General features: G+C 31.0%; 1 protein-coding gene across 5 annotated transcripts; it reads left to right on the forward strand.

The window, feature by feature from the left end:
* Positions 1–13032: 13032 nt before the first annotated feature.
* Positions 13033–16357, forward strand: LOC105348272 (caspase-7). 5 transcript variants are annotated; one of them, XM_034450455.2, is made up of 6 exons: positions 13033–13172; positions 13306–13396; positions 13960–14267; positions 14457–14668; positions 15437–15563; positions 15907–16357. In XM_034450455.2, the coding sequence occupies exons 3-6, from the start codon at positions 13985–13987 to the stop codon at positions 16239–16241; spliced, it is 957 nt and encodes a 318-aa protein (XP_034306346.2). In that variant the 5' UTR covers positions 13033–13172; positions 13306–13396; positions 13960–13984; the 3' UTR covers positions 16242–16357. The 5 variants fall into 5 exon arrangements, with proteins under 5 accessions (XP_034306346.2, XP_034306348.2, XP_034306344.2 ...); XM_034450457.2 differs by having other exon boundaries at positions 13306–13382; positions 13964–14267; XM_034450453.2 differs by having other exon boundaries at positions 13034–13172; positions 13306–13382.
* The last annotated feature ends 1925 nt before the right edge of the window (positions 16358–18282 follow it).

Here is an 18282-nt window from a genome sequence, read left to right on the forward strand (position 1 = left end):
AAACATTTTAGGTCCCCCATGCATCTATTTATCCAAGTGGTTTTCGGATAGTTGACATTACTAGTATTTCAGGTGCCAACCTCCTTAAAAACAGGTTTAGGTTTTGAACTAGTTTAATTAGAAAACTATTCATTTGTTTCTTAAACTGGTTTTAAACTAGTTTAAACCTAAAACCGGTTTTTTATTTGTTTTTACCATAACTGAAACCAGTTTGTCAAACCAACCTTCGAGGGTGATTTATTTTTTGTTTCGAAGTGCGGGAAATAATATATTCTACAGTTCCAGCTTTACAACGGCTCCACCTCTCATTCTGAGATGTGCACTTTGTAGTTTCGAGTCGGGCTTAATCCAGGTCTTTGAAAATCATTGCTCCAAGATATTTGATCAATATTTTTTCAGTGTACTTAAACAAAAGACGATTAAAATCATAATAAGGAACGGTTTCATATTTTCTAGAGAGAGAGAGGAAACTCGAACGCATTGAATAGCTTGTTTTATTATTGTAGCATAAAGTGATACATGTACAAGAATGTATCTTGTAATTACAATTATGTATTATAACGTGTTATCTACTGGGTTCTTTTCAAGGGAATAGGGTATTATATATATTAATAATTTTCCTTTACTCTGCCTGAGTATGAATGATTGGATTTACAACAAAATAATCAATATAAGGCGAGGTGTGTGTATGTGTCCTAGAGCCGGTGTAACGAAGAATATTGACCCGGGTTGAAAATTGACCCGGGGGTCATTTTTCAACGTTGAATATTAACCCGGGGGGTCATTTTTCAACGTTGAAAATTGATACCAAAATCGTGAAATTTATACCCGGGGTCATTTTTCAACGGTATGAGAAAGATTTTTCTAAACTCCGATTACCTCGACCCGTTGAAAATTGATCCTGTTGAGAATTGACCCAAACCTCAGAGTTTTTATCTGAACTGGAACTTACTCTACATGGTTTAAATGTACAACCATGCACATATTTGAAAATTTCAGTTTTAAAATGTACATACTGTCCGATACATATGCGGACAAGGCTAATATCTTTTAGGCTGATATGTCCAATTAATCATTTAGTTTTTAGATTGAAAATATGATATCCATTTATTATTACAATACTATGTATAAAATCTAAGAAGATGACCGTTTGCTTCGGAATGGAGCAGGCGAGTAGGGCTAGAATACTTTTTGACATAGATGACATGGTTTTCATTCCCTCATGTGACAGAATTTAAAGTTTAAACTTGTCACAATCTCTGATAAATATATCTAACAAACATATTGCCCGTTATCGTCACTTTAAGGCAATTCAACAGAGCTCTATTCGACAGGCACCTGACGTTGTATATTTTTCTAATAATTGAAAATATATAACCTCTATACTGCTTTATTGGGTAAAGGGTATATATATTTATATCAAGACAAAAGGATATAATGTCAAATACCTATGCTTAATTTGAAGAAGTCAGAATATTTCACTGACAAAATAATAAATGATTGGTTGTCATATTTTTATCCTTTTATATATATATACTGGGTTTTTTTTATACATATATATACAGCATATACATATTTACACATGTTTTTAATTTTTTACGACTTAAAAATAATTTTTCATAAACTTGTCTGATTAACTTTATTGAAGCACCATCCAATTTTCTGCATAAAAGTAATGGTTCTTCTAAAAAAGGCAATTTATTTCTATAATTTTGAGTTTTCAATTCTATTATTTACCTGTTAATTAGAAACACAGGCAACTGACGTAATATATTTTCTCAAAATTAAAAACATATACCCTCTAAAGCAAAAATGATATCAATTTAAAAAAAAGTAGGTTTGCAACTATAAATAAACAGTCGGAGGATTGTTGATCTAATTATATTAATAGTATATACATGAAAAGGTATGCGAAGAGTATACAACTGATAGATATGTTGTTTGCAGCAGCTGTATCAAGGAAAAATCCGAATTGCTTAAACATGTACAAATTGAAGCAACCAGGACAGTGACAGGGATCAGAGTTAATTCTTCTAAAATAATTTTATATAGTGAGCTTAATTTGGAAACCTTGCAATCTCGAAAGTGTAACCATAAACTAATTATATTCTACAAGAATATAAATGGTTTAGCACCACAAGATATGTTAGATTGAATTCAATCATATTTTCTTACTGAACATGCATATAATCATAGATCGAATTAGCTTTTTTACTATCTACCACTATATACTTATTACAATAGCTTTGCTACGTCTACATGTAAATTATGGAATAATCTTCATGCAGAAAAAAAAATTTCATCAACTTTATCTTTCTTTTAAGTCAAAACTTAAAAACAAAATATACCTAGAGCTTACAAATCTTTCAGTTAAGACAATAGGAAATATTATTTTACGTCAATTACGGAATAAAGCTAGTGAAACTTACTTATTTAAGGATTTTTTTTCTGATGTGAGTCGATGTTTATACTGTGGGTCTGAATCTGAAGGAAATGTGATTTTTCCCCTGGATATTCAAGATTAGTGTACCATTTTATATGAACTATATACTTTATGGTAGTTCTGATTTTTCACATAGATAAAATTGTAAAATTGTTTCCCATGTTTATACTTAAGTTATATTAAGTATTATACCTGTATATTTACTTAATATATAGTTCCCTTTTATTTACTGTTCTTTTTAAATGGGCTGGATCATGAAAATCTCATTCTTATGTTTGTATCTCTGCAGGTATAAATGAAGGTGATCTGTTTGTTAATATAGGTGTGAGTGAACATGTCTACCAACAGTATGTCATACAATCATATATGATAAATATTCAGATAATTATTTAATATTCAAGTACCTCATGTCTTATATACCATAATATACACATTTAACACGTTTAAATTAAATTAATAATGAAGGTGGCTGTGATAGGAAGGTCAACCATTTTCTCCAACGCTGCTGTATGATCTTCTACTACTTATTTCTATTCAAAAAATGCAATTTACCAATTTATTGACGAAAACAATTACTGTAATTAAATTTATGATAACTGTTTGTGATCAAAGCAATTTAGAAACTTTAAAGCAAAATTCTATTGTCATCCTGTACAAAAATTAGGTTGCTTACTTGCTACAGATTCCATGAAGCAGAATTGTTAATGCCTAGAAAAATTAGCGATTTTGATGATATTTAGTTACATCAAAAGTTATTCTAACGGAACAAACAAAACACCAAAAATCGGCTTTCAAGATATAGTTACTACAGCATTGTTCATGAAAGAGTAATCATGTTAGCATATCATCATTTTGTAAACTGTTATTGGCTGGATGGCTGTGAATACAAAATTCAGATAGTCACAGTTTTAACAAACTGAGTGGGTGCAAACACAAAAATCTCAATATGACATACTGTAATTTTTTTTATTAACACCCACTCAGAAAATTTACAATGAACAATATCAAAGTTTCAATTTACTGGGTGAACGTAAAACCAAAATTAGATAATATGACGTATTGTAATTTTTTAAAATTATTTATATTTGTACACTTCTCCAGCAAATTAAAAAAAAAAAGTTTTTCTGAATTGAATATTTTAACGTGTAACCATGTATTTTAATATTATTAAAAAACATATAGTTCTTTAAATATATATAAATATCACACACAGCAATTATACGCGAAAAGTTTATTATGAATAAAATAGTTATTACATGTACATATTTAAAGGGATACTATGTTAATTTAAAAAATAATTATTTAAGTCTTATTTTAATCCCCCCCCCCCCCCGTTGAAACATGTGAGCATGCCCCTAAATCTAAAGAATAAATATATAAAAACCGATAATTTTTAATTAAATAAATTCAAGTTATAATATTGATTCGTTAATTTGTGCTTCTTTGCTGTTGAATTTTGAACCGGTTTCATGATCAAAATTCCACGATGCGGGTCAATTTTCAACGGATTAGGGTCTTTATTCAACACCTTTGGTCTCAATATTCAACGTTGAAAGATGACCCCCGGGTCAATTTTCAACCCGGGTCAAAATTCTTCGTTACACCGGGCACCCTGCACCGTGTTACTTGTCAGAGTTCTTATTGTGTTCGTGGAGTACCAGGTTATTTCACCCTTATTCAGGATTACTTCTCCAGGTACCTCACCACAATTCCTCTTGCCTTCTCTAATTACTGGTGCTACTCACTTCAACCCCCCCCTCTCTCTCTCTCTCTCTCTCTCTCTCTCTCTCTTCGCTTTTTCTTGGAAGTCTTTCCTCTTCGGCTGCTACACAGGTCGGGTACACTACCTTATATGGATAGCATTATTTAACACGTGACAGTATTTTCGTCAAACAGATTCTCCAATCCAGTGAATGAGTTGCAATGCATGACGGTCTACAACGTGTCTACGATTCAACAGACGCACGTGGTTTTTGTCTGTTTTATTCACAATATTTAATTGCTTGCCGGAATGTTTGTACATCTTGATTTTTACTTTAGAAGGTAAAAAAGGAAAGATTACGTACCATTAACTTTGTTCCATGCTCACATTGAAAAATACTGTTGTTTTAGTTGATCAATTTTTGCTTCAAAAATGATCAGTATCAAACGACTGACAAACATACGCATACAAGTACAAACAGGTTTTGATAAGAAAAAACTGCACAGTTGTGTATTGGTGACTTTATCATTGTGCACTAGAAATAAACACAGGTAACTGTACATTTGTAACATACGTGAATAGCCACGGTAGTATACAAACGCAGAAGCACAAGCTGTGCAGCATATAGTATTTTGTCCGTGAAGCATTCTGATGAATGTCCCTGAAGAAAATATCAACGCGCATTCTAATAATGTTGCTTTAAATATGGGATATCATGTGAAAAAACGGTACTCGCTGCTTCTAATTCTATAGGACGTACCTCTCTTTTGAACAGTGACAATGGGGTATTTAAATAGGTTGATATAAGTCCTCATATGCAATATTTTTTGAAATGTGAGCATAGAAATTGAAGTTCAGACATAACTGTCCATATTAATTTCATAAATTCTGAAAAATCATTCATAATGAGTTTCCAAAGGATAATTCAAAATGGTATATATTTTTAATACGCTTTGTATACACTGAAACTTGTAATAGCCCACAATGCCTTGCAACTCATTCACCTGATTGGTTTGTCGATAAAAGTAAACTGATGGCTAATTTAGTATGCAAATTTATGCCGACGTCACAAAATATAGTGGTCTCGACCTGCTACATATGTATATCAATTCTCCCTGAGAAACTCTCAGCGCGTCCTTATAACATTGGGTCGTTCCACACGTCAAAGGGGTAAACAGCATTCAGGTAGAGTCCACTCTAGTCTCCTTAGATACATCCCTTTGATGTTACCGAACGCCCAATCTTTCACCGTTAGAGTATAAACACATACGTTATTAGCATACTGCAGTCGAGAGCATGCTTATAGTATATTATGTATATATATCCACAGTTATATTTTCTTAATCATAGGTTCTACCAACAATAATAATGTACAGATCAAAGATGCTGATCTGTAAAAGTACCACAATTTCATTACGACGGATTTGCTACACACCTTTGTATTTGAAAACGAAAATGATGCAAGCAACTTTCAACAGAAAGCGATAAACAAAGATAAAGTTTTCATGGTGTTCAACAAGTGCTAACCATTGTACCTGGGAGTGGAAGCTAATTTATCTGAGTTTGGAAAAGAATTCCTACAAGACACGGATCGAACCGTAGATCGTAAATCTAATTGTTGACTGGTGTAAGGGACCTGAGGAGCTGACTTTTCGCAAATCTTCAAAATATTCCGAGGCTATTGAAAGCACAGAAACAGCTGGTATTAAATGATCTCTATATATTACACAATATAGCATGCTATTTTGTATAATGTTTCTTAAACTATTACTATATTTATGTGACTTGAGTTTAAACACAGATAATATTTGCTCTTCTCATGTTTAAAATTAATTATGATTTATTCTAAGAAAATTTTATTAACAGTCATGATTGTTTTATGGTATTTCTTTCCAGGTAAGGCGGCTGAATGGAAAACAGGTGCACCCAGTACAAGTTTAACATGGTCAAATGTGGCCACCAGTCGCTTGATTGAATTGCATTTTACACACTCAGAAAAAGTCACCAAACTTTCCATGAAGAAGGAAGTTTGGAAAATTATAATAATTGGATTGAAAATGCAGAAGAAGGTGTTTTCATTTACATTTAGCCGATGTGAACAAAAATGAAAAAACCTTACCAAGGTTGTGTTGGTACATAATTCAAAATCGGGAAACGAAAGAAAACAGTGTCCATTTTATAATGAACTTGAGAAATGCTATGGATATAAACCGAATGTCAAACCTGTGTTCATGCTTGGATCAAACGCAGGTAATGTAGTAGAAAACACAGAAGATGTACCAAAAGAAGATTCCCATTATAAGACGATGATGATGCCCCTAGAAAGAAAAACCAAAGACAGTCAAATGATAAAATATAGTTTCATAATGATATGAGAAAAGAGAATAAAGAATTGATGAAAAAGATAAATGATCAACATGAGCGAAGAGGTCAAAACAAGGAAAGGAAAATAGAAGTTATGACACAGTTAGTGGACGCCATGAAAAAACAATAGGGGTAGCCTAGTGGATTACTAAAATTATTGAATGTTTACTAGTACAGCTTGTGTTCTGGACATGTAAAGTTTTTGCGTCTAATTATCCTCATTTTACTAGTACACGTTTTATTTATTTAAATATGTGTGTATTGGTATGAAATGTTTAAGGGTTGTTGTCAATATGTATAATGGCTGTAGATCAAGAATATTTTATAATAATGATTTTTCCGAATATTTCCCTAGTCAGAATGGTGTCCGTCAGGGAGAAAACTTATCTCCGTTTCTTTTTGCATTATATCTTAATGATCTTGAAGATTTTTTAACACATGAAAATGTCACAGGACTGAAAAGCCTGTCTGAAGAAATTGAACAAAATTCAAATTGTTATCTAAGAATTATGATTATGTTGTATGCAGACGACACTGTGCTGATGTCCGAAACCGAAGATGATCTACAATATCATCTTCGTTGTTTTCAAATGTACTGTGAAAAATGGAAATTACAAGTGAATGTTGAGAAAACTAAAATAATGATTTTTGGTAAAGGTAGACAAACCTCAAATGTATCATTTCTATACAATGGTAACGAAATAGAAATCGTCAAGGAATTTAAATATTTAGGAGTTATATTTTCAAGAACAGGCTCTTTCTACAGAACTAGGAAATCTGTAGTGACGAGAGCTACCAGAGCTATGTACGCAATAATTAAAAAGTCAAGAGAATTAAATCTATCGATTGATTGTCAACTTGATATGTTCGATAAAATGGTTGTTCCAATTTTACTGTATGGTTCTGAATTGTGGGGTTTTGAAAATTTATGTATCATTGAAAAATTGCATCTTAAATTTTGTAAACTTGTACTTAGTCTTAAGGATGACGTTTACTCAGAATGAAAAAAAAACCCACTGATGATAATGAAAAACCATCTATTGTGTGTTATAGACCTTTGCTTGTATTGTTATTTTTCACTTTCAGAAAAGTAGGTCAATGACCTACTTTTTGAGTTAATGGCCATTGAATATATATTGAAAAATCCCATAAAATTTTACACAACGATTGAGATTTTCTTAATTAAAAAAATATTACAAATAATTAAACACTTTAAAAAATAAGATACACTTTATGAATGGTAGTGTCACTAAATAAGTACACAACATTAAGATTTCAGCATAAATTTTTTTAAAATAATTCAGTCCGAATTTCCTCTATCATTTTTCAAATCCCTTCCCATTTTTGATTCAATTTTACAAAAAATTGAATGATGATAATACTAAAACATTTATGGTATTGAACTACTTATATTGACCTTATTCAGTTGGCATAAAATTTATATGAGGTCAATGATCAAAATTTTGAGATATGGTGTCTTTTATCGTTTTTAAGCATTTTTCAATATTTTTATTATTCATGCCATAAGATTATTTTTATGAATAAGTGAAGTAAAACTAACGAAAAATATGCAAAATTACATACAATTAAATATAAAATCCTAACTTTTGATATTAGACTACTGCCAAAAAACTTTTAGCAGAAAACAAAATCTGCAAAATTTAGTCCGAATTTCCTCTGTTTGACTAAAAGTCAATTTTTGTTTGAGCCTAATTTTATAATAAAGTAAAACTATTGAATGTTTTGTCAATAACAATTCATTTCATAAATACTTTTTGTGTTTAGAACAAATTTTACTTATTACATTGAACTTTATAACAATCGGAATTTGAGAACTCAAACCCTGAGTAAATAACACCCTTAAGACGTCCACACCAAATTTTATGATCTACGGTGAACTTGCTAGATATCCATTGTGTGTGAAAGTAAAAATTAGAATGTTGAATTTTTGGATAAGATTGTTGAAAGGTAAAGAATCAAAATTGTCATATATATTGCATAATTTTTTACATAGCCTAACACAAATCAACAATTATAATTTCAAATGGGTTGAATGTATACAGAATATTTTACATGAATGTGGTCTAAGCTATGTCTGGTTGACGCATAATGTAGAAAATGAAAAATGGATTTTAAATGTTGTTAAGCAAACCTTGATTGACCAATTTCAACAAAAATGGGTCTCTGATTGTAACGAATCTAGTAAAGGATTGATCTATAATTTGTTTACCATTAACATTTTTGTACCTAGAAATTACATAAACTCTGGTGCTTATATGAATAACATTACTACATTAGTTAGATTTAGAACAAGCAACCATAAACTGCCAATTAAGACAGGCAGATGGAACAACGTACCTAGAAATAAACGATTTTGTAATTTATGTAAAAATAACATTGGCGACGAATATCACTATATTATGATATGCCCGGAATTGAAAGAATATAGAAAAGCTTATTTACCATCTATGTATTTTAGACGACCAAATGCCTTCAAATTTTTTGAATTATTTTCATGTAATAAATTAGCTGTTATTAATAACTTATGTACATTTATCAATATTATTAATAAGAGAGTCAACTCTCCAGATTGATGTGTACAGTATACACTCTTGCTTTTTGTTTAGTATTGTATGTATTGTATATTTTCTCTATGTTGTTTTATACAATATGAGAATAAATAAAATGAAATGAAAATGTACATTAACTAAAGGCTTAAACAAGCTTTTACTCTAATTTATCTAATATGTGTTGTCCGCCTTCAAAACTTTTCACACAATTATATATCACTTTCTTTCAAATTGTATTTTTTTTTGGTTTCCTTTTTTAATATGATAAAAAATGAAGAATATTTTTATTAATAGTTTCCCAAACAATGTATGAAAATCAGTTATGTTAACCAAGACAAACAGGTCTTTGGCCATAATTGATTATCTTTTGGCTAAGATGCATCAAATATTAACAATGATTATTTATAACACTTTATTTTCTTAAGATTAGGAAAGTATCCTCTGTCTTCCATCCAGTATTTTGATGTTACATGAAAACTTACCAAAATAACTTTTTTTTTAGTTTTTCCATCTTTTCACATGCAGTGTTTTAATATACATTTAGAATTATTGTAGTAAAAAAAGGAACAGAATTTAGGTTTTAAAAATACTCCAAAAAACTTGAACATCTTTTATTCTTGTATTTAGAGGAAATATCAATAACAAACATGCATTTTTTTCCCAAAGATTGTGTATGTTAATGGAAAACCTCATAATATTTGGGTAATATATTTGCTGCATTATTTCCACATAAAATTTCCACATTGTTGTTAACCTCATCGTCCTTCTCATTCTTCTACAAACACTGCACAATCATCATCATGCTACAAACAAAACAAAGCAACTTAACACTACTTTTACAATTTTTTCAATGTCCTGAATGTCTACAAATTTCAAGCGATGAACTCGTCCTTTTATTCCAAAATTTAATTTAAAGTCGTCGTCAGTATCTTAAAATGCAGCATTAATTATCAGATATGCACATGCATGCTTGTGCGTATTAGAAGCCATATTTGTACATTGTATGTGTCCGGCAAACTACATATGAAACTGCTCCTTTGTTTGACTGAGGTAAACCGGCTTGAATCCTAAACGTGGTTTATGAACTAATTTCAAACCATAAACCAAATCTAAAACTGGTTAAAGACCACCAAATTCGCCTAAGTTATCACCTGTGAAACTATAGTTAACACCGTTAATCTATATTTTACAAATGTAAACCATAGTTAACACGATCGTCTATGTTTCATAAATGTAAACTCAGATTTACACTAAAAACAACCATTTGCAAAACATAGATTGATATCTGGTAAATATATAGTTCCACGATTTGTGAAACTCTTAAATATAGTTAACGTTTATTTACAGACAGAAAAACTTGGATTAGTTTAAAACCGTTAAATATAGTTTTGTAGATGAAAACTATATATGGTTAAATAATCGTTAACTACAGTTAGCGGTTCGTAAATTATAGTTAACGAACTATGCTAAGTTCACTTTTGTGAAAGTTGCCTAATGCTAATTTTGTTCAGAAAATTCTCCGTTTTTTTTTGGTAATAATTTTTTTTTCTGTAAAATAATGTTCTTACCCCCCCCCCTCCGCCGTCCATCGACGATTTTACATTTTAACCTTATCATTGCCATTTTTTATTTGAAGCATCTCTAGGATAACGGATATGGTACTCAGGTGACCGTGACTGTTTGTATACTCCAGGGGACCTGTGTTCGAGAAGGTCTGTGTACAGTTTGACTGGACACTTAAAGGATTTCAACTTTGAGGTATCGAGTCGTATTTCTTTTCACTTTATTACACTATAGAGGGGAAAAATACGAAAGCCCATTGAGCTCATTTTCGTAGGTAAAAAAAAATATTTTTTTCGCGAATAAACGCGAAACTTTCGCGATATAACGCGTAACTTTCGCGAGATAACGCGTTTCTTTTGCGAATTAATGCGTAACTTTCGCGAATAAAAGCGTTACTTTCGCGAATTAACGCGAAACCATTATATAAATATTGTCATTTCATACAGATCCCTTATGAAGAGAAACGATTGAAAACAAACACATTTTAAGGTCAGACGACACGTTCCTCGAGAATCTTTTTTGTGTCTCCTCGTAATAAAAAGTTCCAATAAAAAATATTAATTTTAAAAATACTTTAAAAATGATCAAAATTTACTTGTAATTGGTTATATGTTTAGATGGTCGAGTGGTTAGAACCGTTGCCGCTCACTGCCAGAATCATATAGGTTCTAGAGGTCGTCAGTTCTAAGCCCCGCCACGCCGGAGATATTTTTCTAATATAGTGAATTTCGCAGTGCTGTATATGTATTTATTTTCATATCAGCAATTCAAGTGTATTTTCAAGAAGATTATATAGGATAGTGCATACTCTAGTATTTTGCAGAAATGCCTGGTAAGGTACCCTGATTTTTTGCAAGAAAGCTTGTCAAAGTAGTAGTAAACCATAAACAAATTTCTGGAAAAAGTTATCTAAAATTGAAGAACGTGTCGTCTGACCTTAAGTTTTATATCATATAATACTTATTATTCATTATTATTATAATATCCGTGTTACGTTGATTTATGAAGCCAAAGGTATCTTTTTTGCATATAGATATTAATAAATCTGATAAAACTTTATAACATTTTTATATGTATATATTAATTTAAATTAAACAAATTAATATTATAGAAAGATGTAGATTTAACATAAATTCAAACGTAGGAAATCTTTAAAATCTTAGTACATGTACTGATTTTCAAAGGACATAATGCATCGCGCTTCTCACATTCTAATGGGCGCTGTATTATTGAAAATGAGGCAGCAACATATTTTCATTATAACAATTTTAATTCGAATTAAACGTTTTATTAATCATCATTATAGAATTTAAAGGATATCATTGTTGAAAACCTTATAATATATGTTATATTGCTGCGACATAACTTAACGTCTAGTTTAATATCAGAAAGATAAGTCCAGCTGTGAATTGAAATTTTTTTAGCTTTTGTTCAAATCTAGATGACGTAAATTTGTCCTCCAAATTTATCACATACGTCATTTGAAAATTAATACTAAGATTTTAAAGGTTTCCGACGGTTGAATTTATATCAATTTTGTAAGAAAAAGATCATCAATGAGTGCCTGTTCGAACACAGGGTCGGCGAACAACTGAAAATCGTAATATGATGCTCAAACTTATCTATTTTGGACATACGTATAACGTATAAAAATGTTATAAAGTTTTATCAGATTTATTAATATCTATATGCAAAAAAGATACTTTTGGCTTCATAAATCAACGTAACACGGATATCATAATAATAATGAATAATGAGTATTTTATGATATAAAACTTAAAAGTGTTTGTTTTCAGTCGTTTTTTCTTCATAAGGGTTCTGTATGAAATGACAATATTTATATAATGGTTTCGCGTTAATTCGCGAAAGTTACGCGTTTATTCGCGAAAGTTACGCGTTTATTCGCGAAACTAACGTGTTATATCGCGAAAGTTACGCATTTATTCAAGAAAGTTTCGCGTTTATTCGCGTAAGTTTCGCGTTTATTCGCAAAAAATATTTTTTTACATACGAAAATGAGCTCAATGGGCTTTCGTAGGAAAAATCAGTTTGTATTACTCTTGACAAAATATTCGGAGAAATTGTTATCTATATCATCAGCGAACACAACAAGAGCACAAGATACGATATTTCTCAAAATATCTAGCTCCAAACAGGTTTACCCTCAAAATCACGTGTTTCCGTTTGTATGTAAACAGACTGCATACTCCCCAGCTGGTGCATGGCTTGTACCTTAAAAGAAGCAGTCCCTATCAAAATGATTACCATCTAACAAAAACATAAAAATATCTTTTTGAGTGGTACACATTTTTTTAAATCTGAGTAAAGATAAGTTTTAAAAAAATACTCAAGGGAAATATAACTGGTATTCTGAAGTAAATATGGAACTACAATTGTTCATTGGTCGATTACCGGCGTGCTACCTTTAATCTTGAGATTTAATTCCGTGTTCTGCTCATTAATAAGCGTTTCATCGAATCAGATTTGTAAACATATGAATCGTTAAAGTTAGTGTGGTTCCGACACTAAGGTACGGTAAGAAAACCTTCCGGTTTAAACTACTTTCGTTTTCTCCAGCGTTTTTTGGATTGGAAGAAAAAAGTTAGACAGATTTCAACGGTTTCTGATTAAACTTAATATGCTTCTTCTTTTTTTTAAATCAGTATCTGCAAAAATCACAAAGATTTGATACATCTGAGCAGCCATAACAAGGGAGATTATATGCTATATAGTATACTCGGTACAGTATTCATGGTAGTAAAGTTATATATCACAAGTATATGTACTATGTAGACCTGTTTATTTGATAAATTTTATTTGATTTGTTGCTCTGATTGTGTCAAATCCCTGTGGCAAAAGGTATACTATATAGATGATAGGATAAGGACTAATGTGTATATCAATGTCATACTGGTTGGGACGACAGGCGCTTGTTTCATACAGGTGATCTATAAACCATAAAGGGTACTTTGATTTAAAACCAACATTGTTCTTCAAAAAGTGTAATGTTAGTTTTTGACCTTTGATCCCGCGTAGGGTAAAAACTCAATTCACATCGCGATTTTACGCGGAAATTAATATATATATATATATATATATATATATATATATATATATATATATATATATATATATATATATATATTATACACAAGATATTATACTACATCTTTTATTTAGTGAGTGTACAGGTCCTTTAATACATTTAATTCTAATAACTACATAAGTACAGTTAACCGAAATATGTATACGTATGTACTATACTTATATCTTCTAACATTCAGATGGTTCATTAGCAATAATCACCTGTGTTTTAGCCAGGAAGAAGGTCGATTTGGAGATATGATGATGGAGAATCCTGTGAATATTTCCCAGGAGAGATGGAATTCAGGGACATATTTAACAATTCCTAAGGAAAATGGCTGCCTTTGTAGTCCAGTTATCATTGACATTAGGAATACATATCTTCGATTTTCACCTGAAGTTCGTGCCTCAGCATCTCGAGATGTTGAACTCTTAAAGAAGACTTTTCGAAAGTTGGGTTTCTCAGATCCCACCATCATTAGCGACACAGATTCATCATTATATTCAGTGGACAATCTTAAAGAAAAGTTGGCCAGCATAGGTATTAGCTTTCATTTCTAAATCTTGCTTTAAATTCTATCAACTGTACATACATTTATGTAATAACTAGTATTGCAATACCGGTAAAACATTTTTTTTTTATTAATAAATGATAATACATTGGTTTTTGGTATTTTGTATGATTAAGCAACCCTAATATTTATATTTTTGTTATTTTTCATTTTTTCAGCTAGAAGTTCAAAGTTTACCATTGATGCAGAGATCTTTCTACTTGTTGTTTTAGCTTTTGGGGAATATGGATATTTTTATTTTCCCAATTATCCAAACAGTGATCAACGGAAGGGACCAACACCCAAATTTTCCACAGCTCTCCTGTTGTCACAATTTAATGGAAACAACTGTCGTAATTTGGTTCTGAAGCCAAAAATATTTCTTGTCCAGGTAAAGAAAATTGCATGTAAACCATAACGTGAATATTAATCAAATTGATTAATTGGATTGGAGTATTCTATATACAATCTTCAAATACAAATACAATCTTCCACTAGGTCGCATGCTAACTGACGTTTTTTATACTAATTGTTAGTCTATAATTAATCACCTTAATTTAACATTAATGAAGGTGGAGTTACATATATGTATCCATACAATGAGGGAACCCTTTTGGCAGCCGCTCGCCCACCATTTTCACCATCCACCATTTCATCCATTCAAAAATATCCGGATTTTCCGTTGGAAAACCCAGTTAAAAACGCCTACGACCATATTGGTTGTCGATAAATAAAAAAATTAACTTGGAAATAATGTATTCAAATCAAGTTTAACTAGTACTGTTCTTTATTTTTGTGTAACTAAATGTTCAGAATACTTAATTTAAATGTATGATTTGTAAGAATTATATAACACTGTACACTTCATTTGACCGGTTTGACGGTCCAAGGAAAAATTGTAAGACTGCTACGTCACATCTAATTGATATTCGTCTGATCTCGGCGGAATGGAAAAAGTCAGTCTGGTTGTGCGAAATTATACTTGCATCTGTAGTGAATGGTCTAACAATTAAAACAGTTGTTGACTGGAATTGGAATACTGCCTTAGGCAACAATTGTGTCAGAAGGTCCAACAAATTATATATTGCCTTCACACCCAGTCAATAACTATATATAAACATGAATTTGCTGTCAATTAGATTTTTTTGTATATCAACAGACTTGCGATGCCTATCTGAAGCACGAAGACAAGTCGCAGTTTAGTGGCCGAGCTACCATACCTCCTTCGTCTCTCTATAGAGTCCCGTTAGAGGCGGACATTCTACTTTATCATTCAGAGGTTTCAGGTTGTAAATTAATTATTACTGTTTTGGCTACGCATAAACTAAATTACGTCAGATAAAGATACAAGTAGTGCAATTTATAAATTTAATTTATCTCTTACTTTCTTTTGGGACTGATTTACATAATGTATCATAAACACTTTATTTTGCAATCAGTTTTTCATTTATGTAATGATGTTTTAAATTGATGATTCAATTGGTAAGTCTTTTCTAACCATCTGAACTCAGCGCAACAGTATTCATAAGGATGTTTTGATGTAGGATTACATAACAGTGTAATCTGGATCGGTTGTGAACCATTATCCTTTTGTGAATTCCTCCAATGAGACAAATTCCATTGTTTCAGGTGGATATACCAGTAAAATGAAGAAAGAAACCAGAGAGAGTCTTGGATCAGTCATTGACCAGGGAGACAGGAGTGGGGGTGGGGATGAGAGGGAGACCCCAGCCTGTCAGTTTGTGTACACCTTGTACAATGAGGTAGAGGCATTGGCTGGCCAGCAGAACGAGTTTGAGCTGACTGATCTAATTCTGGGAGTGAACAAATCCCTAATGGAGTTCATTGATAAGGGACATTACAAGTCTGATGAACACAACAAGCCATGGAACATAGAGCCAATGATTCCAATCTGTGTGGACCAGCTGACCAAGAGATTGGTGCTGGGTACGAACACTGGCTAAGATGTAATCATTGATCTTTCGAGCGTTTACAAATCTTGTTAATATCAGGCATCAATGAAAACTGCCTTATTCCAACAAGTGCCTATACAATCAAAGGCTTAATCTTGTAATTTTAATTTAAAAAAAACAACGTTGAGATACATATGTTTTACTGTAGAAGTCTAATCTCATTTATTATGTTGTATCACCATGTGTTAAATGAGAAATATTAATTTTGTTTCTAACAAAGCATATTAATGAATATAAATGCATTATTTATTTCTTATATTTCGAAATATTTTAGTAGGATCACATTAAAATTAATGTCATATTTATGCAATGCAGTGAGTGATATTGTTTTATCAACAAATATTTTTATTAAATTATCAGTCATCAATTTTATATGATGGTTTGTAAAGAGTTATCAGTGATATACATGTGTGTGAAAACTTTTCTTCTAATTTTTAAAAAGTTTATTTTGGTTATATATTTTCAATTGTATACGTCAGGTTATTGGAAGAGTCTTTTATAACCCCTAAGACAAATAGCTGAATTTTACTCTATATAGTAACGTTATTCTGCACAATATGTAGATTTTTGCAACAGTATGCAAGTTTATTTAATGTGATTTGCATTTTGATCCAGATGCCCAAAATTACGCCAAAAGCTAGGCTTTCTTTTCTATTTTAAAATGTTTTTCATATTGCTTCATTATTGTGTTTTAGCGAGTTTTCAAGCAACTCCAAAATTACTATTCTTGAACAAATATTAATTTCATCAAAGATGTATATATCCAAGAAATATAATGAACACAAAAAATATTGATCAATCTACTCAACATTTTTTGAAGAAAAATATATTGTCCCATTCAAAATAAATAGCAAAAATAAAGTCATCTTTAAAATCAAATACTACTTCTAAGTACAAATAAATGGGACCCAAAAACCAAATTAACTCGATCTTCAACAAAATAAGCAATCGGTACTGCTTTCCGCTAACTCCTATAAAGATTTAGATGCTGTATATAGATACAGTTCTTTATCAATATATATTTGTAAAGTCAACAAATTTATTGCATTAAACTTCAAACAATTTTCAAATTGTTAAATTGAAAGATTTATTTTGTATTTATATATAAAATGTATGAAAAAGTATGGACAATTTTTTACTTCACTTTGTTTCCATTTCGGTACATGTATATTAACTTTGTAACACTTAATTTTGTTAAAGGATAACATCATAAAGTGGCAATTTCTTCCGATTTAAAAAAAAACTTTATAAAGAATAGTTAATACTCAATTCTTACTGTAGTGTAGTATTTCAAAAAGGATTTTTTTTTTCAAGTTAAACTACCAGGGGACTCATGTTTCGTTGACATAATTTCCTTTTGTATGATATAAATTTTTAAAAGTTCTATTGGCCTTGATTGATTGATTAATAAATCAGGGTAATGATACAAAATTCAATATCCTTTATTGTTAATAACTCAGGGTAAATAGTATAAAATGTAATGATACATTACTTTTTTTAAAAAAATTACATTTGTTTTTACCCCTTTGCAAGTCGAAGTTTTTTTTTTCAAACAACCCACCAGAATAGGATTGTGGAATATTAAGATATTATAGCTAAGCGAAATTGTCATAACTGGCTATGGAGATGGATCGATATAATATTGTAATGCTAAGATACGTGAAGTAAATGAAATACATGTGCATTACTTTATCACCTGGAAACACCATCATCTATTCAGGCAACCCCAGCAAATATGAGGTTTAACGAATTTCGATTTATGCAAATATTCTTATAAAGAAAGCAACAACTAATCTTCTTAAATTGAATCCTGTGTCACCTAGCATAATCTCAACAAAGTTTAAGACCAAATCCAACCATCATTTAGGTACATGTCCCAACAAACAATGCAGATGAGGATACAAAAACCCGGAGATTTGAATGAAAATGGCAAGTTTTTGTAGTGTTTTCTACGTTTGCGGAACATGCTTTTTGGGTAATGATAAATATTGCAACTTCTAACCGCTCGTACATACGCACGCACACATGCACA

The sequence above is a fragment of the Magallana gigas genome, chromosome 4, assembly GCF_963853765.1.
Source record: "Magallana gigas chromosome 4, xbMagGiga1.1, whole genome shotgun sequence".
NCBI lineage: Eukaryota > Metazoa > Mollusca > Bivalvia > Ostreida > Ostreidae > Magallana > Magallana gigas.